Source organism: Myodes glareolus, chromosome 4 (assembly GCF_982192425.1).
Source record: "Myodes glareolus chromosome 4, mMyoGla1.1, whole genome shotgun sequence".
Lineage (NCBI taxonomy): Eukaryota > Metazoa > Chordata > Mammalia > Rodentia > Cricetidae > Myodes > Myodes glareolus.
Genome location: NC_142029.1, coordinates 110,515,955 through 110,540,460, shown reverse-complemented (window position 1 = coordinate 110,540,460; position 24,506 = coordinate 110,515,955). Strand labels below are relative to the sequence as shown.

The 24,506-nt window shown below is 43.0% G+C and overlaps 1 protein-coding gene across 2 annotated transcripts; it reads right to left on the bottom strand.

The window, feature by feature from the left end:
* Positions 1-194: 194 nt before the first annotated feature.
* On the bottom strand, positions 195-24,493 carry Bkgd (beta-keto-L-gulonate decarboxylase). 2 transcript variants are annotated; one of them, XM_087905869.1, is made up of 9 exons: positions 24,360-24,492; positions 20,537-20,684; positions 14,728-14,826; positions 10,462-10,535; positions 10,187-10,288; positions 7,505-7,681; positions 6,540-6,689; positions 2,557-2,673; positions 195-1,090 (listed from the first exon to the last, which is right to left on the bottom strand). In XM_087905869.1, exons 2-9 carry the CDS (start codon positions 20,589-20,591, stop codon positions 917-919), a joined length of 948 nt encoding a protein of 315 aa, XP_087761995.1. In that variant the 5' UTR covers positions 20,592-20,684; positions 24,360-24,492; the 3' UTR covers positions 195-916. The 2 variants fall into 2 exon arrangements, with proteins under 2 accessions (XP_087761995.1, XP_087761996.1); XM_087905870.1 differs by lacking the exon at positions 14,728-14,826 and having other exon boundaries at positions 24,360-24,493.
* Between the last annotated feature and the right edge of the window lie 13 nt (positions 24,494-24,506).

Below are 24,506 nucleotides of genomic sequence, written 5' to 3'. Positions count from 1 at the left end.
CTTTGGATTCAGCCAGCCTCAATATTTAAGGTAGAGAGAAATCAAAGACACTGGGCATAACTTCTAACCTCCACATGCACATGCATTCACATGCACCTACACACAAGGACATGCACACATGTAGCATACACATACACATTTTGAAAAGAACTGTAGTATTGTTTTTGTGGAGGTAAGATAGTAAGAAGAAACTATCATATTAAATATGATTTTATTTAGTTTTGCCTCAAAATCATGTTTATTAAATAATTTGGGGACTTACACTCACAAGGCGTGTGCATTACAAAGTAAACAATCAGGACATTTATGGCTTGATTCTAAGGAGTTCCTCCACCCACACCTTGTCAACATTATCAAGGTTGGAGAGTGGATCTGGCTAATGATCACAGGTTCTGTAACACAGAACAGCAAGGAGTTGTCTAGGCTCCATCACCACACATTAACAACGATCACACAGTAATAGTGTCATTGTTTGGAAAAGCATAAAAAGATTTCTTGAATGCAATCATGCTGGGAAGAGGAACAAACAGATCTTTGGATTCCCATCCCTCCCCCACCATCCTGTTAAGTCCATGTTGGGGGCCTGGCATAAGGTTCCAGTTTAAGGAGAAGGCAAGAGGTATGCCTAATTATGTACCTATGCTCCCAATAATCTCCTTCACATGAAGATGCAAAGCAGTATAAGTATCATGTATCCATATCCTTGCCTTTCAGATGCCGTAGAAATAGTGTTTACATAGTGAAATCACTTATTGTTTTTCTTCTGGGCTAGGGATTGAACTGGAGCTTTGCTTGCTAGGGAAGAACTCTTCCAGGCCCTCTACTGGATTTATTGAATTAGTATCAGTTCCTGAGTTAGGAGTTAGTGATTTAAATTTAGATAATTATTTCTCCATCTAAGTAAGCATCATTTGCTTTAGTCTCTCCCAAACGTGTGGGTCTCTTTAGGCTGGTCAATGCGGTAGAGGAGCTGGGCAGGTGAGAAGTAGCCAAGATACTCCACTGTGTCCGGGGTAGTGTCATAGTGGTAATGTCCGCCTTCTCCATGATGGCTGAAGAAGTGGGTGTGCTCCAGTCGCAAATCAAGCCCCTAGGACAACAGACAGTCTGTTAGTATGGATTCAAGTTATTTTGATTACAATGTATTTAAGGAGGAGAAGCGTTTTGTTACTTAAAAGTTTTTTAAAATTATTTTTGTTTCTTTGAGTCAGGAACTTACTGCACGGCTGAGACTAGCTTTGAACTCCTAATCTTCCTACCTGCTATCTCCTGAAGGACAGATCATAGGATCTATCATTAAGCCTGCAATTAAATTTTTTGTAGTGCTGGTGCTTGAATCCAGACCCAGGTGAGGACTCTATCACTGAGCTACATCTCCAGCTGATTAGTGTTTAAGCAATAGAATCGCATGATAAGAAAACCGAAGGAGGCAAGGATGCAAGAGGGTTCAGCAAGTAACAGTCACTAAAATGTAACTTCTCTCTTTTTCTGCCTTTCCTTTCCTCAAGGCAGCAGATATAAGCAACTTCCTGTATGTTCTGGGAAGACTTTAATGTTTTTATTCAGACTGTAGCTTTCTACACTGTTCTACAAATTGCTTATTTAAAAATTAACAAGGCAGGGGACTGGGAAGATGACTCAGCAGTAAGAGCACTGGCTGCTCTTCCAGAGGACCAGGTGCCGTTCTTAGCACACACACAGCAACTGGAATCATCCGGAACTCCAGTTCCAGGGAATCTGACACCCTCTTATGGCCTCCAGGGACACCAGGCACACACATAATACACAGACATATATGCAGGCAAAACATCCATATACATAAAAGTAATAAAGTTTAGGTTTTTTTCCTTTTTTTCTTTTCTTTCCCCGAGACGGTTTCTCTGTAGCTTTTGGAGCCTGTCCTGGAACTAGCTCTTGTAGACCAGGTTGGCCTCGACTCACAGAGATCCGCCTGCCTCTGCCTTCGAGTGCTGGGATTAAAGGTGTGTACAACTACTGCCCAGCTTAGTTTTTTTCTTTACAAAATTACAATATAGCTTAAGATCTCTGTCTCTGAGAGCTTAAATGCTTTGGCTTTCATTCATACCTATGTGGGATTCTGTTCAGGGACTCAATGTGTCAAAAGACACATTAACGATGTTTCTGCTACTACAAAATGTTGTCGTTTGTAATCTTTTAACTGATCATTTTACAGTTAAGATAAAATCTTAACTAACAGTCACTGGCTCCAAAGGCCTACCCATCACCGCTTTGGTAGACACTCTCTTTGAATTAGCTGACAGCACTTCTTTTCAGCCCGTAGCATTAAAATATGATAAGCACCAAACACAATGGTAAGAGACCCAAATCTTGTGCTTTTATTATTGTTATTTATTTGCTTTTGAGACTGGCATGGGCTGGATCTCACAGAGCCTAGGGAGTGCTGGGATTAAAGCCATGTTCCACCACACCCAGATCTTTTATTATTTAATAGAACAACTTCTGTGTAACTTAAAATGCCTGTTCACACACACAAAAGCAAACAAACAAATCAGTAAACGGCAGGTGAAGGCTCACCGGATCTTTGGAGACAAAGACTGGTAGGCAAACCAAAGGAGCCGTCATCTCATAAAAATGTAGCCATTTATTGACTGCTTCATCCGAGTTCAGTGGGCAGGAAGAAAACTCTGCTGGCTGCAAAACAAGAGATGGTTAAACAGGAAAACACACTGAATATTAAATGAGAATTAAAAATGTTTAAAGTATGATCTCATTGCAAATTTTATACATCTCACTGACTGGTTTTGGCATTAATTTCATACCCCAGTTTTATGGATAGCCAACCAATTTGTACAAGCTAAAACTTATTCCTAAATTAATGAAGGAATGAGGCAATTACTATCTCCCTTTACTTTTCCTCAGTTGTATATGTTTTCCATTTAATGTGTGATTTTAATTTCATTTTTTGTGTGTGTGTGTGTGTGTGATACTGGGAATTGAACCTGGAGACTTGTTGACACTTTATGAAGTACTGTACCGCCGAGCCACGGCCCCAGCCTCTCCATTCTAATATTTTTCTTACACAGTTCTGGAGTTGAAACCAGGACCTCCTGCCTTCTGAGCAAGCATTCTATCACAGAGCTATTTGGCTCTCCCTTTCCAATCCTTCCACCCTAGTTTTGGGTTTTGTTTTGTTTTGTTTTGTTTTGTTTTTCCAGTGGTAGGGATCAAACCTAGAGCCTTGCACATACTAGGCAAGGCCTCTCCACCGAGCTGCAGCCCCAATTCTTGTGAGTTTGATTTGTACCTCATAACTGATGCCAGGAACAGCAAGTGGGTGGATGGAGAACCAAGGCGCTACAAGTCGGCAGAGGCATTAAAGAGAATAAGATACTTCATAATACGCTTAAACAAGGTGAGAGAACACAGAGGAAGCTATCCAAACCGCTGAAAGAAGTTAGAGTGGGGCCGGTAGTTTGCTTCAGCAGGTAAAGTCCTTGCCATGGAAGCATGGTGACCTGAACATGATCCCTGAAACTTATGATGGAAGAAAAAAAACCCAATTTTCTATTTAAGAAGAGATTGTTAATGTATGTGTGCATGATGGGGGTGTGTTACAGAGTCGGCATGGAGGCCAGATGACAGCTACACAGAGATTGTTTCTCCTTCTGTCTCCAGGCCTCCAGAGCAGGTGGCTCACCCTGAGAACAAGCCTCCGTAAGCTGTCCTCTGACCTCCACACGTGGGCCCCTGCATTCACACATACATCACACACAGTAATAAACACAAAGAAACTGGAATGGAAGAATGTACTGTGTTTAGGGAAGGCAGAGATGACTAAGAACTTGGTCCAGGGTTGAGGGTGTCCTAGCACTACAGTCCTTGCCTCATGGGTATAAGGCCTTAGCTTTATCCCTAGAACTCCACCCCCACCCATAAAGCAAAGCCCAGGAACAAAACTCATCATTGCTAGGGATGACTGTGAGGCCCTGGGTTTGCATCACCAACATGGCAAAAAACAAAGCAGAGAAAATCAATGTAATTGCTATTTAAATGTTGGTCTCTTGGGCTAGAGAAATGGCTCAGAGGTTAAGAGCAATGACTGCTCTTCCAGAGGAACTGAGTTCAATTCCCACACCCACATGGTAACTCACAACCATCTGTAATGGGATCTGGTGTCCTCTTCTGGCTTGCAGGTGTACATGAAGGCAGCATGGTGTGTACATAATAAATAAATACATCTTTAAAAAATGCTGGTCTCGGGCTGGAGAGATGGCTAAGCGGTTAAGAGCATTGCCTGCTCTTTCAAAGGTCCTGAGTTCAATTCCCATCAACCACATGGTGGCTCACAACCATCTGTAATGAGGCCTGGTGCCCTCTTTAGGCATGCATGTAGACAGGATATTGTATAAATAAATAAATATTTTTTTTAAAAAAATGCTGGTCTCACTATGTATCTCTAGTTGACCTGGAACTCACAAAGGTCTGCCTGCCCAAGTCCTGGGATTAAAGATGTGCACCACCAAATCAAGTGCTACTTAAATCATTTATTTCTTTTTAAGTGAAAAATTCCACCTAAAATTTCAATATCAATGAAAATTTAAAAATAATACTTTAAAAGAAATGAGAAGTTTTCACTTCTTAGTTCTTAAATGTACAAGTCTACTGCAGTTAACAGCGTGCCAGGTGCAGACAGGATGTTCTACCTGTTACTTCCCAATGCTGTGAGAAAACCCACAACTACAGACCCTAACAAGCAAGGGTTATTTCATCTCACAGTTTAAAGTTCATCATGAGGGCAAATCAGGGCAGAAACTCCAGGCAGAAACCTGGAGGCAGGAACTGAAGCAGAGACCATAAAGGAGAGCTGCTTACTGGCTTGCCCTCCAGGGCCTGCTAGGCCTGGTTTTTATATTGTTTGTTTTTGGGGGAGTTTGAGGCAGGGTTTCTCTGTAGCTTTGGAGTCTGTCCTGGAACTAGCTCTGTAGACCAGGCTGGCCTCAAACTCACAGAGATCCGTCTGCCTCCGCCTCCTGAGTGCTGGATTAAAGGAATGAGCCCCCACTGCTTGGCTAAGGCCTACTTTTTTATACCACCCTGCCCATTGTAAGCTGGACCCTCCCATATCAAGCATTACTTTAGAAAATACCCCACAGAGTTGCTCACGGGTCAGTCTAATGGAAGCAGTTCCTCCATTGAGGTTCTCTCTTTCCAGGTAACTAACCTATGTCAAACTGACAAAAAGCTAACCAGAACACCTGGAGACCAATGCAACAGAACGGAGAAAACAGAAACAAAGTCTTGCATGGGGTGAGGTACAGTGGGGGCAAATGATTTTTTCATTTTAAAAAGGTATTTATTTTTCTTTTTATGTGTTTTCATGTTTTGCCTGCGTGGTGTGTGTATGTCATGTGCATGCCTGGAGCTCAAGTATCCCAAAGATGGCATCAGATTCCCTGGAACTGGGGTTAATGACGGTTGTGAGCCACTATGTGGGGGATGGGAACTGAACCCCGGTCCTCTTAAAGAGCAGCAAGTGCTCTTAACTACCATCTCATGGGCTGGAGAGATGGCTCAGAGGTTAAGAGCATTGCCTGCTCTTTCAGAGGTCCTGAGTTCAATTCCCAGCAACCACATGGTGGCTCACAACCATCTGTAATGAGGTCTGGTGCCCTCTTCTGGCTGGCAGGCAGACACACAGACAGAATATTGTATACATAATAAATAAATTTTAAAAAACCTACCAACTCATTTCCCCGTCTTGGGTGAATGATTTTGAACAAGAGTGCCAAGTGTCAGCCAATGGGAAAACTGGACACACACATGCAAAGGAATGAAGGGATGAAAGTGATCTCTGTACCATATGTAAATTACCTTCAATGGAGCAAAGATATAATATCACAGCTAAAATTTACAAAAAATGAACAAAACCACAGGGGTAAATTCCTATGATTGGGGTTGATCATGTTTTATTGGGCCAGTGAAAACTAAAAATTTTGCCAGGTGGTGATGGCAAACACCTTTAATCCCAGCACTCGGGAGGCAGAGGCAGGCGGATCTCTGTGAGTTCGAGGCCAGCCTGGGCTACAAGAGCTAGTTCCAGAACAGGCTCCAAAGCTACAGAGAAACCCTATCTCAAAAAACCAAAAGAAGGGGCTGGAGAGATGGCTCAGCAGTTAAAACATTGCCTGCTCTTTCAAAGGTCCTGAGTTCAATTCCCGGCAACCACATGGTGGCTCACAACCATCTGTAATGGGGTTTGGTGCCCTCTTCTGACCTGCAGGCATACACGCAGATAGAATATTATATACATAATAAAAAAAAAGAAAGAAAGAAAGAAAAGAAAAAAAGGAAAGAAAATTAAAAACTTTACCATGAATGGTGGTATCTATGTGTAATCCTCACACTCAGGAGGCTGAGGCAAAGACTATTTAGTAAATTAAAATAGTAAAGTCTATTTAGTAAGTTTGAGACTAGCCTGAATTATACAGTGATACTCTGCCCCTCCCCTCAAACCGCGAGAAGCTGTGTGTCTAGGCAGGTAGGCGCAGAGTCCTCACCATGATGTGGGCCTTGACTTTCCCCTTCTGCACGATGAAGGTGCCTCCCATCCCCACGGGCTTGTTTCCGTAGTGCCTCTCCAGAGTCTGCCTCATGCAAGTCACAAAGTTAAGCTCTCCTGTTCTTCTCTTGGCTTGCACCTTAATGACCTGCAGAGGGTGAGATGGTGCACATCACTGCACAAACTGAAATTCTGTGTAGCTGACTACCTCAGTGTACCACTACGAAACCCACTGCCGCCAGCTCAGGATTCCTGTCTGCCCAGCACAGATTAGAGGCGAGGTGTCTCAATGCTTGAGTCGTAATTAAATCACACCCAGCCATGTGTGATAAATCTTATTCATGAGTCCCTGAACTGAGTCCTGTGCTGAACTCTGGAGACCTGGGGAAAGTTTACTGGGGAACTTTATCTGAGGAAGATTACTGGGCTTAACCGGATTCATTTCTGGTAATGGGGGCTGAAGATATGTAGACACTTCCTATAAAATTCTGGAGGAAGTTTTTCCATATTCTTTTAGATTCTATTTCATTTCTCAAGTAGCTGAAGTGGCTCTTCTTTCAAGATCTAAGTCCTCACAGAGGCTCATACTGAGATCAAGCAGGCATTCATTCCCATCCTTTTCTTGTTTTTGTTACCACCACTTCGAGTACACTGTGGGCTCTTCTGAAATAAACGCCTGTGTGCTGCCGACATAGGTGTGCTCTCCGTGTCTCACAGGCAACAGCACTGGGTCAGTGCCCTATTCTACTACTCAGAAAAGCGTCCTCGTCACTAAGTGATATTCTGAACTTTGGTTTTAAAAAAGATTTTGTCTTTCCTTATACTGTTCTGAAATTTTTATTTAATTAATTAAGCTATATAAAAGTTTTGGCATTGGCATATCTGACTCTCTGGGCAGAATTATATTGGGGGCAATAAAAGCTCAAATTTTTAGCTGAATTGTGTTGTGATGGGTATACTCACCTTGCCAGGTTTGCCCTCACTGGCAAAAAGATTCGCCAGTAGTGCGCATCCAAAATCATGATGTTTTTGGCTGTACTTCTCCAGCAGGCATTTTCCGTCTGCAGGGTTAACACGGGCAAAGTAACTTTCGTTCACAGGGCGGCTGTGTTCACTTGCTGTATGAACTATTGGCATGAACTGGAAAAAAAGTCAATTTTACTGTATTAATGAATGAAATGTTTTCTTTCAGAGTCTAACAAATTTTATTCCAGGTCTCTTTCTCAACATAGTCACATATTTTTGAGGTGTTGGAGAGTGAAGCCAGGCTTTGTGCTAGATCAGAGCTCTACCACTGGCCTATATTCCCTGCCCTTATTTCAAATTATAATCACACAACAACACAACCATTCCCTTGTGCCACAGGAACAGACTAATCCCTCTGTGGGAATCAAAGGTTGGGGACGCTCTCCCCCTCCCCCACTCTCTGCTGCAGAGCAGCAATGCAGCGAGAAGTTTGTTTCACTGTGTTTTTCTCTAGCTACCAAAAGGGTCAGAGCAGTTGGGAAGATCAGCCACGAATGGAAATTTCTGAAACCATGAACCCAAACAAGTGTTTCCTTTTAATGATGCTTATTTTGTCACGGCTGTAGAAATCTAACACAAACATCTTATAAAATGGTTTTTTAATTTTTTCTTTTTTTTTCTGACACAAGATTTCTCTGTATAACAGTCCTGGCTGTCCCATAACTCACTTTGTTTTTGTTTTTTTTTTAAGTTAACTATTTATTTATTTTGGTTTTTTGAAAAAGGGTTTCTCTGTAGCTTTAGATCCTGTCCTGGAACTCGGGGCTTTATAGACCAGGCTGGCCTTGAACTCAGAGATCCACCTGCCTCTGCCTCCCAAGTGCTGGGATTAAAGCATGCACCACCACAGCCCAGCTTGAATTTTCATTTATTTTATGTGTATAAATGTTTTGGCTGCACATATGTGTGTCATATCTGGTGCTCACAGAGGTCAGAAGGCAGCACTGGACCTCTGGAACTGGACTTGGTTGTGAGCTGCCATGTGGGGGCTTGGAACTGAACTTGGGTCCTCTAACTTCTGAGCCACTTCTCCATGCTCAGTTTTATAAAGTGTTTACCAGATTTCCTTTTTGGAGACAACTCTTACTATGTACCCAGTAACTCGCTATGAAGGCTAAGCTGGCATGGAAGGCACAAACTTAGGAACAATCCTCGGGCCTCAATTCTGGTATTACTGTATCTGGCATATTTGGCAAAATGCCTTTTTATTTATTAAATAATCACACTTTGAGATAGGGCCATGTTCTGTGGCCCTGGCTGGCTATGCAGATCAGGTTGATCTCAAATATTAGGATTACAGGCCTGAGCCATGCTGCAAGGCTCAAGATGTCTAATTATAGGTTTTAACTTCTTTTTTTTTTTCTGTCTTGAACACTGGGGAAAATTATATCACTGCTTCTGCAAAAGAGATTCTGTGATTTTTAAGAATCACTCTATCTGATAAGGTTCAAAGGGAATAGCAGTCTGGTCTCATCACATGAGATATAAACAAACAATGGTAGCTTGCTATCATAAGGCATATGTAGCAATACTGAATTTAGTACAAACGGCACAAAGCACGTTATGATACACCATATGTAGTATGCATGACACACACTAGTACTAGCCACTAACTTTTCTAAATAGTCTTTGTTCATTCTGATAGTTTCTTAATATTTGATTTTTAACATGGAGCCATCCCCCATTATTTCTCTTTGAATCCAGAGCTGCTTTTATATGGCAACAAGGATTTGTAGAGAAGTGAGGATCCTAATATATGTGAGAATAAAGATCACTAGGTGTGCTGTGCACATGGCAGTCCCAAAACTGGACATGTAGAGAACTGAGGGATCCTAATATATGTGAGAATAAAACCTTGAGGTGTTCAGTGGACATGGCAGTCCCAGAACTGCACAGGTGGAGAAAAAGGCCTGTGATTTTGAGGCCAATCTGGACTCCATAGCCTGATTCGGCCTCAAGAGGAAAGAAAGAAAGAAAGAAAGAAAGAAAGAAAGAAAGAAAGAAAGAAAGAAAGAAAGAAAGAAAGAAAGGGATAAGGACACACACCCCCTCTTTGGGGGTTAACCTGTTCCCTAAAAAAATCAGAAGTAAAGATAAGTGCTTCATTGGCACCAGATCAAATGGAGTGTCCACCTGGCCCAAACCTGGAGAATCATCAACTATTTATTTTTTTCTAATTTTTTATGATTTATTTATCTTTATTTTATGTGCATTGGTGTGAAGGTGTCAGATCCCCTAGATCGGGATTTTCAGACAGTTGTGAGCTGCCATGTCGGTGCTGGAAATTTAACCCAGGTCCTCTGGAAGAGCAGTCAGTGATCTTAACCGCTGAGCCATCTCTCCAGCCACTCATCAACTATTTATAACTCACTCAAAAAGAAGGTAAACAGTTTTGTTTTGTTTTTCCTCTGAGACAGCTTCCACTGTAACCCAGACTGGCTTGGAATCCACCATGTAGCCTATGATGGCCTTGAACTTCCACAATCCTCCTGCCTCAGCCTCTGAAGTGCTAGAACTACAGATACGAGCCAGCACTCCCAGCTAAAAGTAGCTTTTGACAGGTCACTGAATAACTCAAATGTCCCATGAACAAACTAACAATGCTATTCACATACTGACCTCAGAATTGAACCCAAGCGTCTGAAATGGGCCTGCCCCTGCTCCAAGGATAAAAGCCCCAGGCAGCTTTATTTTTTTTCCAATCTCATTTAGATCATAAACCTATAAAAAGGAAAAAGTTATTGAAGTTGTACTATAATGTTCTCCTGATTTATGTTTTACAATAATCCACTGCTTCCTCGCCTGACTGCCACACTCGCCAGTGACCTTAGTGACAAACAGGAGCCAACCCAGTTCCGACAGTCTGTGAGCACAGAGGATAAATGCATACTTACTTTTTCCTTGTTTACAACAGGCATTAAGTAAGGCACACCTCCTACTTCTGCAATTCTAGTTTGCCCACAGATGCCTAGAAAACACAAGCCATCTTAAAAGCAGGCAAGCATATCATTCAAGCACAAGATTCCAGAAGACGCTAAGGAACAGATGTAAGAGAATCTCGGTGTTGGAACTAACAGACATGAGAAGATACAAGTGGTCCCCGCTCGGACCTGATTCAACTGCCGCTGGCAGCAGCACTGAGCATGGCTGGGCAGCTGGTGGCACATCGAAAACTGGTTATCGAGAGGGCAGGGGCCAATTTGTGGGTGAAGTTTCTAGAATTCATTTGCCTAATCCCTTAAAAATCTGCCCCCTATTGCTGGGTGGTGGTAGTGATGCCTTTAATCCCAGCTCTCAGGAGGCAGAGGCAGGCGGATCTCTGTGAGTTCGAGCCCAGCCTGTTCTACAAGAGTTAGTTCCAGGATAGGCTCCAAAACTACCGAGAAACCCTGTCTTGAAAAACAAAAACAAATAAACTCCCTCCATTAAGGGCATTTTTATTTAAAAAAATTTTTTTGGCCTAAGTTGTATTTTTAAATTTTTAAAACATTTTGCTCTGGTAGAATTTTTTTAGATCCATGCTGAGAAATCTTTCTGTAAGCTGTTTTTACAAATAACAAGTATGACAGACAACCTTTGGATGCTAGGAAGTTTCTAGTGTGTATGTCTGTAGTTGTGTATTTTGTTTTTTTTTTTAAATATTTATTTATTTATTATGTATACAATATTCTGTCTGTGTGTATGCCTGAAGGCCAGAAGAGGGCACCAAACCCCATTACAGATGGTTGTGAGCCACCATGTGGTTGCTGGGAATTGAACTCAGAACCTTTGGAAGAGCAGGCAATGCTCCTAACTTCTGAGCCATCTCTCCAGCCTGTGTATTTTGTTGTTTAAACCCAGGACTAAAATCATATCCTGCCACTAAACTGCCCCTCCCTGGGTTCTCTACTTACATTTTATTTACTTATTGATTGATTGTATGTGTATATACTCGTGTGTTGTATGTGTCTATGGTATATGCAAATGTTTATGTGCATACACTGCACATGTATGCCACAAGTAGAAACCAGAGAAGGATGCTGGTGACCTGCTCTATCTCTCTCTATGTTATTCCTTGAGAATCTTTCACTGAGCCTGGAGGTAGCCCCAGCAAGCTTCTGAGTCTGCTCCAGAGTGCTAGGGTTATAGGTACATATGGCTACTTCAGGTTTTTATGTGGGTGCTGGGATCTGAACTTGGGTTTTCATGCTTAAGCAGCAAGAGCTGTTACCCACTGAGCCATCTCTCCAGTCCCTCTACTTCCATTTTTTCCTTATTAATTTATTTTGCATGTGTGTGGTGGTGAGGTCAGAGCACAACCGTGGGAGTCTTCTCCTTCCACCATGTGGATTCTGGGGACTGGACTCAGTTCATCAGGTTTGACAGCAAGAGCCTTTAGTGTTGAACCATCTCACCAGCCCCTCGAACAACATTTTTAGTAACTGTTATAACAGTGAAATGAGACACAATTTTGGAGAAGGCACTTTTTCAAAGCAGATTAGAAATTATCTTTTACTTGAGAAGTCTTGCAAGGGTATCGTTCATTGAAGTCCATGTAATAGACTGGTATATGGAGGAGAGATAGCAATGGTATCGTTCATTGAAGTCCATGTAATTGACTGGTATATGGAGGAGAGATAGCAATGGTATCGTTCATTGAAGTCCATGTAATTGACTGGTATATGGAGGAGAGATGCAAAAAGTCTGTGTCTGTGGAGAGCAGACATTACCCACTGACTGTGCACTGAGTGAGAGAGACGGTGACGGCTGCAGGACTGCGGCAGGGCTCTTAGCTGTCCCAGGAATAGGGGAGAGGGAGCCACAGGCAGGGATGCACCACACACAACTGAAAAGTCCTAGAGAGCTAGTTAAGACAGATTTCAAAGGTGCTAGATTCTGGTTAAAATGACAAGATTAGATGAAAGACTCAGAAAAAGTATACAAAATAGGTGAAGGCTGGGAAAAGATCCTGGAAAAAGCATCATGAAGAGATGGCTAGACAGAGAAGGGTAGCTGCAGAAACAACTACTCTATTGAAAATGAAAATCAGAAACTGTGGGCGATTACATGGGTGAGGAAGAGAGGTGATTTTAGTTTGTTTGTTCACAAGATTTAACTGTGGCTGGAGGGATGGCTCAGCAGTCAAGAGCATGGATACTCTTCCAGAAGACCTGAGCCCAGTGCCCAGCACTCACAACCATCTCCAGTCTGGAAGTTCAGTCCCAGAGGATCCAGTGTCCTATTCTGGCCTCCACAGGTACCAGGTATGCATGAGGTGCACAGTCATATCTGCAGACACAGCACTAATACACATACATGTTTTAAAGATGGTATCTAACAGGGGGCTGGAGAGGTGGTTGAGTGGTTAAGAACATTGCCTGCTCTTGCAAAGGTCCTGAGTTCAATTCCCAGCAACCACATGGTGGCTCACAACCATCTGCAATAAGGTCTGGTGCCCTCTTCTGGTCTGCAGGCATACATGCAAACAGAATATTGTGTACATAATAAATAAACCTTAAAAAAAAAAAAGATGGGGGCTGGAGAGATGGCTCAGAGGTTGAGAGCACTGCCTGCTCTTCCAGAGGTCCTGAGTTCAATTCCCAGCAACCACATGGTGGCTCACAACCACCTGTAATGAGATCTGGTGCCCTCTTCTGGCCTGCAGGCACACATGGAGGCTGAACACTGTGTACATAATAAATATACAAATATTAAAAAAAGATGGTATTTAACCATCTAAAAGATGGTTTTAAGGTGCTCAGAGAGTCTGCCATCTGGTCTGTTCACAGTCAAAAACTGTTTAACCTAGAAGACTCCTTTCAACAGGAAACTAAACTTTCCTATTTAATGTATTTAAGGCAGTGGTACATTATGGGGCTTAGTCCAGGCAATAGAACTCATAGACAGGAGAGGCAGGACTAGCATCTAAGAATTCCAAGCAGATTACTTTTTAACCAAATATGTCAATTAACATAATAAAAGAAATATAAAATGCACTAACCTTTATTTCTTCTTCACTAGAGGGCATAGTGAAGGAGGTTAGACTTTTGAAACACACCTGCGTTTAGTCTCGATTATGACTGATACTGAGTTTTCTGAGCCCCTCCAGCTCCAGGTTCCTCACTGCTAAGCTGGAGCCAGCACTTACCTTGGAGTGCTGCTGGCTGCCATAGTCTATCCTGTCTGTCACACTGAGACTGGTTTACTCAGCCCATATTCACTCCTTTATCTTCTCACTTCAAACCTGGCAAACTTCTTGAAGGAGTCTAAGCATTTAAATGATGAATCAAACATAAGACTTAAAAAGAGACTTATTTAATTTTAAATTATGAATATGATGTATGCATGTGTGGGGATATTGGCTCAGGAATACAGACCCCTTCCGAGTCTAGAAGAGGGCCTTAGATCCCCTGGAGCTGGAGTTAGAGGCAGCTGTGAGCCACCTGCTGGGAACCAAATGAGCAAAAGTGCTTTTAAAGGCGCTGGTGGCGCACGCCTTTAATCCCAGCACTCAGGAGGCAGAGGCAGATGGATCTTTGTGAGTTTGAGGCCAGTCTGGTCTACAAAATGAGCACCAGGATAGGCTCCAAAGCTATACAGGGAAACCCTGTCTCAAGAAACCAAACCAAAACAAAACAAAAAGCACTTTTAACTGCTGAGTCATCTTTCCAGTCCCCAAATATAGGCCTCTTGCCTCAGATATTTTCTGAGCTTGAATAAATAAAACAACCACAAATTAAAGGAAGTTTTTTGTTGTTGTGAGGATTTATTTATTATGTATACAGTGTTCTTCCTGCATGTATGCCTTCATGCTAGATCTCATTATGGTTGTGAGTGACCCTGTGGTTGCTGGAATTGAACTCAGGTTCTCTGGAAGAGCAGCCAACGCTCTTAACCTCTGAGCCATCTCTCCAGTCCCCTAAAGGAAATTTTTGTAAGTCATTTGGGAAGTTAAAAACAAAATTCTTGTGCTCTCAAATCTTGCCCTACTGAGCATGTTCCATAACTAATGAACACACCTGCAGCCTACTCTTTGCACGAGAGCACACAGTGAAATCTGATCCATGGAAATTAAACCAAAATGAGCCTGAAAGCTGTAATAACAGCTTAGAGGAAAATAATATCGGCTTCTGAAAAAGAGTATGACTGACAACCAAACTCGTATTTTTAAGACAACGCACCTTTTACAGGAAAGGTAAATGGCTCCTTTGTTAAATCTGGGCAGTCAACCACGGAGACTTGGGCATCAGCAAAGTTGTCCTTCAGCCCCTTCTGCAAAACTGATAAGAGACATGCAAAGGAGTTATTTAGCGTTAGGCAAAAATTTGGCCACTATATACTAAATCTTCCTTCAAAGTTTCTGTTTTAGACTCCCAGTCCAAACTTACACTATGAAAAAGAGGGATGGGCTGGAGGGGTGGTCCACATCTTTAATCCCAGTACTAGGGAGGCAGAGGCAGGCAGATTTCAGTTAGCTTGGTCTATAGAGTGAGTTCCTGGACAGCCAGAGCTATACAGATAAACCCTGTCATAAATAACCAAAAACAAAACAAAACAAACAAAAAACAAAAGAGGATGGACCCAGGGCTTCAGTGGAAACTACATGGTCTACTGCTAACCTGTACCCCCAGCTGAGGAATGGTCAAGTAAGAAGAAAATTGGGCTCTGACATGATCAGAAGATATAATGGATTCTATGACATACAAATACCCACATTCACTAATCTTGCTGTGGTGCTTTATAGAAGAATGGCCCCCAGAGGCTCATAAATTTGAATGCTTAGTTACCAGGGAGTGGAACTGTTTGAGAAGGATTAGAAGGTGTGGTCTTGCAGGAGGAGGTGTGTCACTGGGAGTGGGCTTTGAGGTTTCAAAAGTCCCATCAGACCCAGAGCCTCTCTCTCTCTCTGTCCCTCTCCCTCTCTCTCTCTCTCCTGTCTGGGCATCAGGATTTAAGCTCTCCACTACTGCCCCAGCACCATGCCTGTCGGCTTCCCTCTAAGGAGATCAGGGACTAACTCTCTAAAACTGTAAGCAAGTCCCAGTTAAATGTTCTCCTTTGTAGAAGTTGCCTTGGTGCCTTCACCAAGCCCTGGGTCTGCCCCTCTTTTTTTATAATGGGAAGGACAGGTTTTCATGTCTTGTCATGGTGTCTTTTCACAGCCACAGAAACTAAGATGGCAGAAAGGAAACAGACTGCACACAGGCAAGGGCTAGCTTCCCTCAAGGAGGAAATTTCAAAAAATTTAATGAAATCTCAAGCCACATATTTAGTGGAGTTACAGACAAGTGTTGTGGGATATTTATCACACTGTGAACCCCAAGATTGCGTTATTTAAAAAAAATTAACCATAGGTCAGGAGGCAGAGCAAGGTGACTGGAAGTAACCACAGAGAGTGAGGGGAAGTCAGGAGGTAGTGGGGAGGGACAACTGGTTGGAGGAGTTCTGTTTCAGACAGGCCAGGAGAAAAGTCTCTTTCTGAAGGAGGAAGGTCAGCTGGCTGATTTCTCTGCCCCTCTGAGTAAGCAGGTTTGCACCCCAGCATCTGGCTCCTGAGTCTTTATGGGGAAAAAAGAAAAAGGTAGAGACTTAGTTAAAACAACATTTGCCTCCCTGTGTGGAGAAGGCTGAGAGGCAGGAGCGGGATCAGAGGCTACCTAGGGCCTTGGGGCCACGCTAGCAGCAGAGAGGCATGGGCAGCTGTGGAGGCACAGTCAGCAGCTGAGGCAGCAATGGATCAGGTACGGCCACTGTGCCACAGAGAAAAACAACACACAAGACCTCAAGCCAAAGAAGCCAAACAAGAGTAGAGACTGCATGACTTCAGTTTGTTTCAAACGCAGGCTTCAAGGGTGATGAACAATGGTCACCTCTGGACAGAAAGGCTGACCGGAAGGTCCAAGAGGGTGCCCACTAGGGTGCCAAATATCGATTTCGACTTGAATGGCAGTTATGTAGTTAGGGTTTCGTTTCTGTGAAGAGACATCATAACCACAGCAACTCTTATAAAACATTTAATGGCAGCGTGCAGACAGACATGCTGCTGGAGAAAGAGCTGAGAGTTCTACCTATGAATCTGCAGGCACCAGGCTTGAGAACTGGCTTGAGCTTCTGAGACCTCAAAGCCTGCCCCAGTGGTGACACACTTCCTCCAGCAAGGCCACACCTCCTAATAGTGCCAAGCATTCAAACACAGAAGTCTATGGGGGCCATACACACTCAAACCACCATACCTAAGAACATGTGCTCACATTCTGCAAATGCTATTCTTTATTGTAGGTGCATTATGCCATAATACAATGTAGAAAAGCACAGTGTCTTAACATTCCAGGGCTTTTTCCTTCTAGAACTTTATTTTATTTTACTTGGTTTTTTGAGATAGGGGTCTTACAACAAAGCCCTGGCTGTCCTAGAACTCATTACACAGACCAGGCTGGCCTCAAACTCAGAAATCTTCCTGACTCTGTTCAAGAGATACCTAGATAATAATTTACAAAAGTATGTCAATAACCTGGCATCCCACAGCACCTTACCAGTGAAGAATGATACTTGTGAAAATCAGACTCTGATACCAATTAAATGAGTGACAGCTTTGTGTTGTGGAATATTATTTTAAGATGTGTTATATTTATTTATTCTGTGGAAAATTTGTTTTAATGATGCAAAGTTGTGTCGTGTTCTTTTATGTTGCCATTGTTTAACTCTGCCTGTTTAAAATACCTGATAGTCTAATAAAGAGCTGAACGGCCAATAGCAGGGCAGGAGAAAAGCCAGGCATGGCTGGCAGGCAGAGAGATTAGAAGATCTAGGAGCAAGAGGGATGAAAGAACAAGAAAAGAAGGGGCCAGTCACACAGTCAAACATGGACTAAGAAGGAAAGAAAAGATAAAACCAAACCAAACCAAAAAGAACAGCTATAGTTTTGTGGACCAGAATAGGCTCTTCCATGGCTAGCAAGGAGGACCGCTACAGTGCAGGTCTCTTTAACAGAAACACATGTGTTTTGTTTATTTATAGGACATGCACACGTGCACTCACATGCATGCACACAGGTAAGCATGCTCATGCATGCTAACGTGCATACAGGGGTGTTGTGGGAGTAACTTCTGCTGCCTCAACCAATAGTCGCTGAAATACGAGCCCACAGTGCAGCGGGGAGCGACTTCCGCTCCGTCAGCCAATAGCTGCTGAAATACCAGCCCACTGGGGCATGGTATATTTCTCTTTTAAAAAGAGAAGCAGATCCGGATCAGGCCCTCTTGGTTCCGGCTCTTGGTTCCGGTGCTTGCTCCTGGCTCCTGCTCCCGGCTCCTGCGACTTGGCTCCCTTCCTGACGGTTTATGGTGTATGTAAGTTTTACCCCCCAAAATAAATAACCCCTTAAAACATAACTGGTGTGGGATTGATTCGCCGATACAGGGGTTAAAGGACAACTAGTGGGAGCTGGTTCTCTTCTACTGAGCTGGTCCCAGGGGTGGAATTCAGGCTGTCACGCTTGAGCTGCAAACGCCTCTACCCACTGAGCCATCTCATCTGCCCCAGGAGCGATATATTTTTTTTTTATTAAAATTTATTGAGCTCTACACTTTCTTTGCTCCCCTCAATGCCCCTCCCCTCCCTCCTTCAGTCCTCCCCCAAGGTCTCCATGCTCCCAATTTACTCAGGAGATCTTGTCTTTTTCTACTTCCCGTGTAGAGTAGATCTATGTATGTCTCTCTTAGTGTCCTCATTGTTGTCTAAGTTCTTTGGGATTGTGGTTTGTAGGCTGGTTTTCTTTGCTTTATGTTTAAAAATCACCTATGAGTGAGTACATGTAATAATTGTCTTTCTGTGTCTGAGTTACCTTACTCAAGATAATGTTTTCTAGCTCCATTCATTTTCCTGCAAAATTCAAGCTGTCATTTTTTTCTGCTATGTAGTACTCCATTGTGTAAATATACCACATTTTCCTTATCCATTCTTCGGTCAAGGGGCATTTAGGTTGTTTCCAGGTTCTGGCTATGACAAACAAAGCTGCTATGAACATAGTTGAGCACATGTCCTTGTGGCATGATTGAGCATCCTTTGGATATATACCCAAAAGTGGTATTACTGGGTCTTGAGGAAGGTTGTTTCCTAATTTTCTGAGAAATCGCCACACTGACATCCAAAGGGGCTGTACCAGCTTGCACTCCCACCAGAAATGCAGAAGTGTTCCCTTTATCCTACAACCTCTCCAGCATAAGTTGTCAGAGCAATATATTTTTAAGGATAAAAAAATATAAGAAAAAAAGCAATAAAAAAAGCAAAAAGCAGGTACATTTTTGATTCAGTCTCTTTAAGAACACACGCTAACTACCAGACAGTACGCTAAGAGAAGTAAGGGTTGGCTACAGAGACAGAAGCTACCACGGAATGGAACCTAACACATCAGGGAAAGGGCAGATGCTGAAACACCAAAGGTTGGAATGCAAACCTGGTGGGCTTCATTTTGTGCACTCATCCATCTTTTTTCTTCTCTAGTTTAGATTGGGGGAACTTCCTTAAATTCTTGTTGGAACAAGATAAACAAAACATAAGAAACATAGGCAAGGGGTTGGAGAGATGGCTCAGGGGTTAAGAGCACTGACTGCTCTTCCGGAGGTCCTGAGTTCAATTCCCAGCAACCACATGGTGGCTCACAGCCATCTATAATGATATCTGGTACGCTCTTCTGGCCTGCAGGCATACATGGAGGCTGAACACTATGTACAGAATAAATAAATAAATCTTATAAAAAAAGAAAGAAATATTAAAAAAAAAAAGAAGAAAAAACATAGGCAAATTTAAGGAAGTGAATTGACAACTCACTCAGGAGGCAGGCAAAGTATATTCGGGACTATGAGCAATACTCAATAGTAGACCATATATTTTGTTTTCATGATTTATTTATTTTTATTGTGCTTTGCCTGCATGTGCATGTCCGTGCACCATGTAGGTGTCTGGGGCTGAAGAAGGCCAGAAGAGGGCGCTGAATCCCATAGAACTAACGATTACAGACAATTGTGAGCCACGTGAGTTCGAGGAACAGAACTCTGGTCTCCTGAGTTTAGTCAGTGCTCTTAACTACTGACCCATCTCCCCACCCTAGCAGACGATATATTTAAAGAATATGTTAGCATTGCACTGCTCTCTGCTTTTTTTTTTTTTGTTTTTTCCAGACAGGGTTTCTCTGTAGCTTTGGAGCCTGTCCTGGAGCTAGCTCTTGTAGACCAGGCTGGCCTCGAACTCACAGAGATCTGCCTGCCTCTGCCTCCCAGGTCCTGGGATTAAAGGCGTGTGCAACCACCGCCCGGCCCCTCTGCTAATTTTCATTGCACAAAGTAGATAGCCACAGGATCGTTATAAATGTGATATGATGATTAATTCTAGGAGAAAAAGCAGAGAAGGAACTAGCACTAGGGTTGGGAACAAAATGAATTTTAAATTTGTGTATAATTATCTTTCAAAATATTTAAAACTCTCTGCATACATGTCAGTATGCAGAGAGGACTGGCCTTTAAGGTACTATGTGCAGTTTTTTTTTTTAAAGATTTATTTATTTATTAAGCATACAATGTACTACTGGCATGGAAGGCACCAGGCCTAGACGTAGTTGCTGGGAATTGAACTCAGGACCTCTGGAAGGGCAACCAGTGCTCTTACCCTCTGAGCCATCTCTCCAGCCCCTATGTGCAGTTTCATGTGCTGCTAAGGATCTTGAAATTAAACAACTTCTATTTTAAGATCAAGATGTGCTAGAAAGTATAAATGCTTACAAATAACACAGCATAAAAACTTACAAAAGTTTCTTTTATTTTTTGAGACAGAATTTTGAACTTTTAAAAAAATGAATACTGAACAGATACTAAAATAAAAAGTACCATTCTACTAAGATACAGATAGGTAATTCGCTACATATGTATCTCAGGGATCTTTTGGTTTTGTCTCCTGGAACAGTCCTTAAAATCCCAAGGTTAACATCATTTTTACCTTCAGCAAGCTCCTCCAGACTTGGCACATGAAAAGCAAACTCAATACAAGCCATTTCCTTTCTTCTCAGCAAGGTGGCTCAGGCACAGCAGCTATTGGTAACTATCACGAGAGAGCGCAGGGCACAGCAGGACGAGTCCCCGGGGTTCTGGAAATGAGTAGTAGAGTTCAATTACCAGATGAAGGCAAAGGCCACCGAGGTTCCAGATCCTCAGAGTTCACTTACATAAGGAGGGCAAAGTGCCCCACGCTTCCCTCAGAGCCCCAAACATCGTCGTGCCCATTCCATGTGAGCGGGAGCAGGGGCCTCTTTTCTACCGTCCTTTCCCTCTTCTTCCTTTTAGTCTGTTTTTCTATTTTCTTCCCTCCCTCCGTCCCCCCCTCCCTTCCACCTCCCCTCCCTCCCTCCTTCCCTCCCTCCCTCCCTTTCCCTTCTTCTTTCCTGGCCGTGTTTTGTGTAGAACCCAGAGTCTCAGCTAAGTGCTATATCCCAACCCAATCACTACTTGAATCTGTTCTCTTTCATTTCTGTGTTCAGTACTGAGATGGAAGCAGGGCCTCAGGTATGCCAGGAAAGCGCTCTCCCACCGAGTGCTATACTCAACTCAAACCTGGGCTTTTCTACTGGAGGGTCTAAGAATATGGCCTTGAAACTAAAGATATGTATAAGGATTACAAACAAATGGTTTACTATATGTGTGCATGTGTGTATGTATGTACATTTTACAGGAGTCTACACTGTTATATCTGTATAGAACACATGATAGATCATGTTTCCTACTCTCTTATTGGACATTTAAACTAAAAGTTAGTTCTCTTAGACTTAAGTTGCTTTTAACATTACATTTGTTTATTTGTGTGTGTGTGTGTGTGTGTGTGTGTGTGTGCATGTGTGTGCATGCACACCACAGTACACCTGTGGAGATCACAGGACAACTTACAGGAGTTGGTTCCCTCTCCAACACATGGATGCTGGGGACTGAAGTCAGACAGTCAGTCCTGATGGTAAGTTCCTTTACCCACCCGCCAGCTTGCTGGTCTGACTATGCTTATTAGTATTTCTAAATGGAGAACAAATTTTATTCTAAAGTAGATCTCAGTATCAACCAACAGGAGTTCATTTATTTTTCCCTTGAAGCCACAAAATTATGTTATATTCAAACATATAACAAATATGTTATATGTCAAATTTCATTTCTTTTTACATTTGAATTATTTATTCCTTTATCTATCATTTTAATAAGAGACGATTTTAGTTACCAATTGAAATGGAAACCTGTAGAATGATTAGATTCTGAAAGTCAAATTTTTTACTTTAATTTACAAATAACCTAACCAATATAATTTTATATTTCCCAGAATGCACAGCAAGAGCACGTCACAGTAAACAGACACAAATACGCCAAGGACAGTCAGGGCTACACAGAGAGGCCTGTGCCAAACAACAGCAACAATGAACTCAAAAGCAGCCCCGTGAATCCAGTGTGTACTCCTATCCCAAGCTGAATCAGCAGCGAAGAAGTGGTCCCTTCATCTGACAAAAGGAAGTATGTGTTCACAGTGACCCTGCAGCACCCACCAGAACTGGTCACGCTTAAGCTTCATCTTCCTCCCAGACTGATTTCCACTCTCTTCCAAGTATCTTGTACACAATGGGTGCTCTATTAGTTCATCAGTAAGCATTTATGATATACCAGACTGGCACGATTCAAGCACGTGTCTGGCTTCACAGCTGTGCAAATTGTATAGTCAGTCACCCAGGACCCGGTATTCGTATAGATCTATGTGTATCAAACACTACACATACAGGGGGCTTGTGTTTTCTGTCTTGTTTTGATTTTTTTGTTTTGTTTGTTTCTTTTTGATGGTGCCGGGGATTGAACTCAGGACCATGCATGCTAGGCAAGCTCCCTATAACTGAGTTATATCTCTAGGCCAACAACTTAACATTTGAACTGTGTTTGAAAACTCATAGGCTAGTAAAGCATGAGCAGGCCCAAGGTATGCTCTCCACACCTGGTCACCCACTGGATAAGGTAGGGGTTTTGTTTTGTTTTTTTTCAAGACAGTGTTTCTCTGTGTAACCCTTGCTGTCCTGGAATTTGTTCTGTATATCATGTATATCAGGCTGGCCTCGAACTCAGAGGCTGGCCTGACTCTGCCTCTAGAGAGCTAGGAATAAAGGTGTGTGCTACCACCACTGCCACCTGGCCTAATAAGGTGTTTTTAACGTCCCATTAGAACTTAATCCTGGTAGATTGCCATGGTTGGGAATCCACAGATAGTCAGTGTTACAAATTCCAGACTACAGGCAAAATGTGTAGGGATTAGGAAGTAAAAGGAAGGCAAGTAAGTTAGTCTGGTAAATCGTTCCACAGCTACGGTAACAATACAGAACTGGTACAAGTTATGAAGCAGAAATCCAAACTGCAGTGATTCTTTTTATCTTTATGAATATGGATATTTTGTCTGCATGTACATCTGCACACCATGTACACACCTGGTACCTGCAGAGGCTAAAAGTGGGCATCGGATTCACTAGAACTGAGTTACAGATGTTGGTGAGCTGCCACATGGCTTCTGAGAATCGAACCAGGGACCTCTGGAAGAGCAACCAGTGTTCGTAACCACTGAGCCATCTCTCTAACCCCTCAAACTTCAGTGATTCTTTACCAGGGTCCTTTGACCTTAGTAGGCCCTAAGACCCGAGCACAGCTGACTCCATGATGGAAGTGCCATTCAGGCTGTGAAACTCAGAACATAGACAGCACCACCTGCCAAGACTAAAACAAAGGCCCAATCCATCAAAACTGTGGATCAAAGTCCAGAGTTCCGGGACAGTTTCTAAATGTGCTCTTTAGCTTCCGTAGTTCTGCTTGGCTGTTTATGTTACCTAAGTATGCCCAACCAGGACATGATTTTTTTTTTTTTTTTTGCTTAAAAGCTCACCCTGGCTCAGGGTTACACTGGGATCCTGAACACCCAGTATAGCTGCCAGTCGGCTAATACAGGCTTTTCTCTGGTGAACGTTCCAACAATTCTGCTCATTAAGTTCTTTTCTTTTTTTCTATTTCGGTTTTCCAAGACAGGGTCTCTCTGTGTAGCTAGCCCTGGTACCGTGGAACTTACTCTGTAGAATTGCTTGGCCTAGATAGAGTCTGCCTCCTGAGTGCTGGGATTAAAGGCGTTCTCCACCACCGCCCTGCTGCTCATTAAGTTCCTATGCACTGGCAGTACACACATAAAGAAAGATGGTAAAACTTGTGCTAATAATTCTATTTTTTTTCTTTATTTAGAGGAATAACATTTTTTGAGTCAGGGTCTCACCATGTAGTCTAGGCTGGCCTGGCAATCCTCCTTGCTCAGACTCTCCAGTTCTGGAATTTCCTACCATGCCCAGCTACTTGTCTCTTTAGTTTTGAACAGGACCCTACATTTTGAGTTTGCACTGGTCCTTTCGCAACACATGGGCTCTGAATGTGACAGTTTGCGATGCCTGTCTTGGAGTTTACAGCGATTGCACTGGCTGATCAGAAGTAGACTTTTAAGGCGTATCCAATCACAAAATGATAACAACCGCTGACTAAGGGCAGGTAGCCCTGCTAGCTGGCTTGTCAAACAATACAGAGATGCAGCATGGGAAATAACTCAAACCAGCTCATTGCTAAAGAGAAGCCTTGGTTTACACTGTTCAGTCAGCTCAGGATCTGAGGGAAGCAGCCCTAGCCTGCTGCAAGCCAACTCCTGGAGGGTAGGGTGCCCGGAAGAGCCGGCACCCTGCGTCTGAGGGGGAACTCGGCCGCCACAGCAAATGGACGCTCACCTGACCCGCAGTGTCCTCACGCTAGCAGGAATGCCTTCTTTCCACTCAGGAGCACAGCTTCCCTGTCCTGTTGCTCGCCCTCCTCTGCCAGCTCAGAGCCTGAGGGCGAGCCGGTACCGCCCCTCTCGGAGGCCCGCCCACCACAGT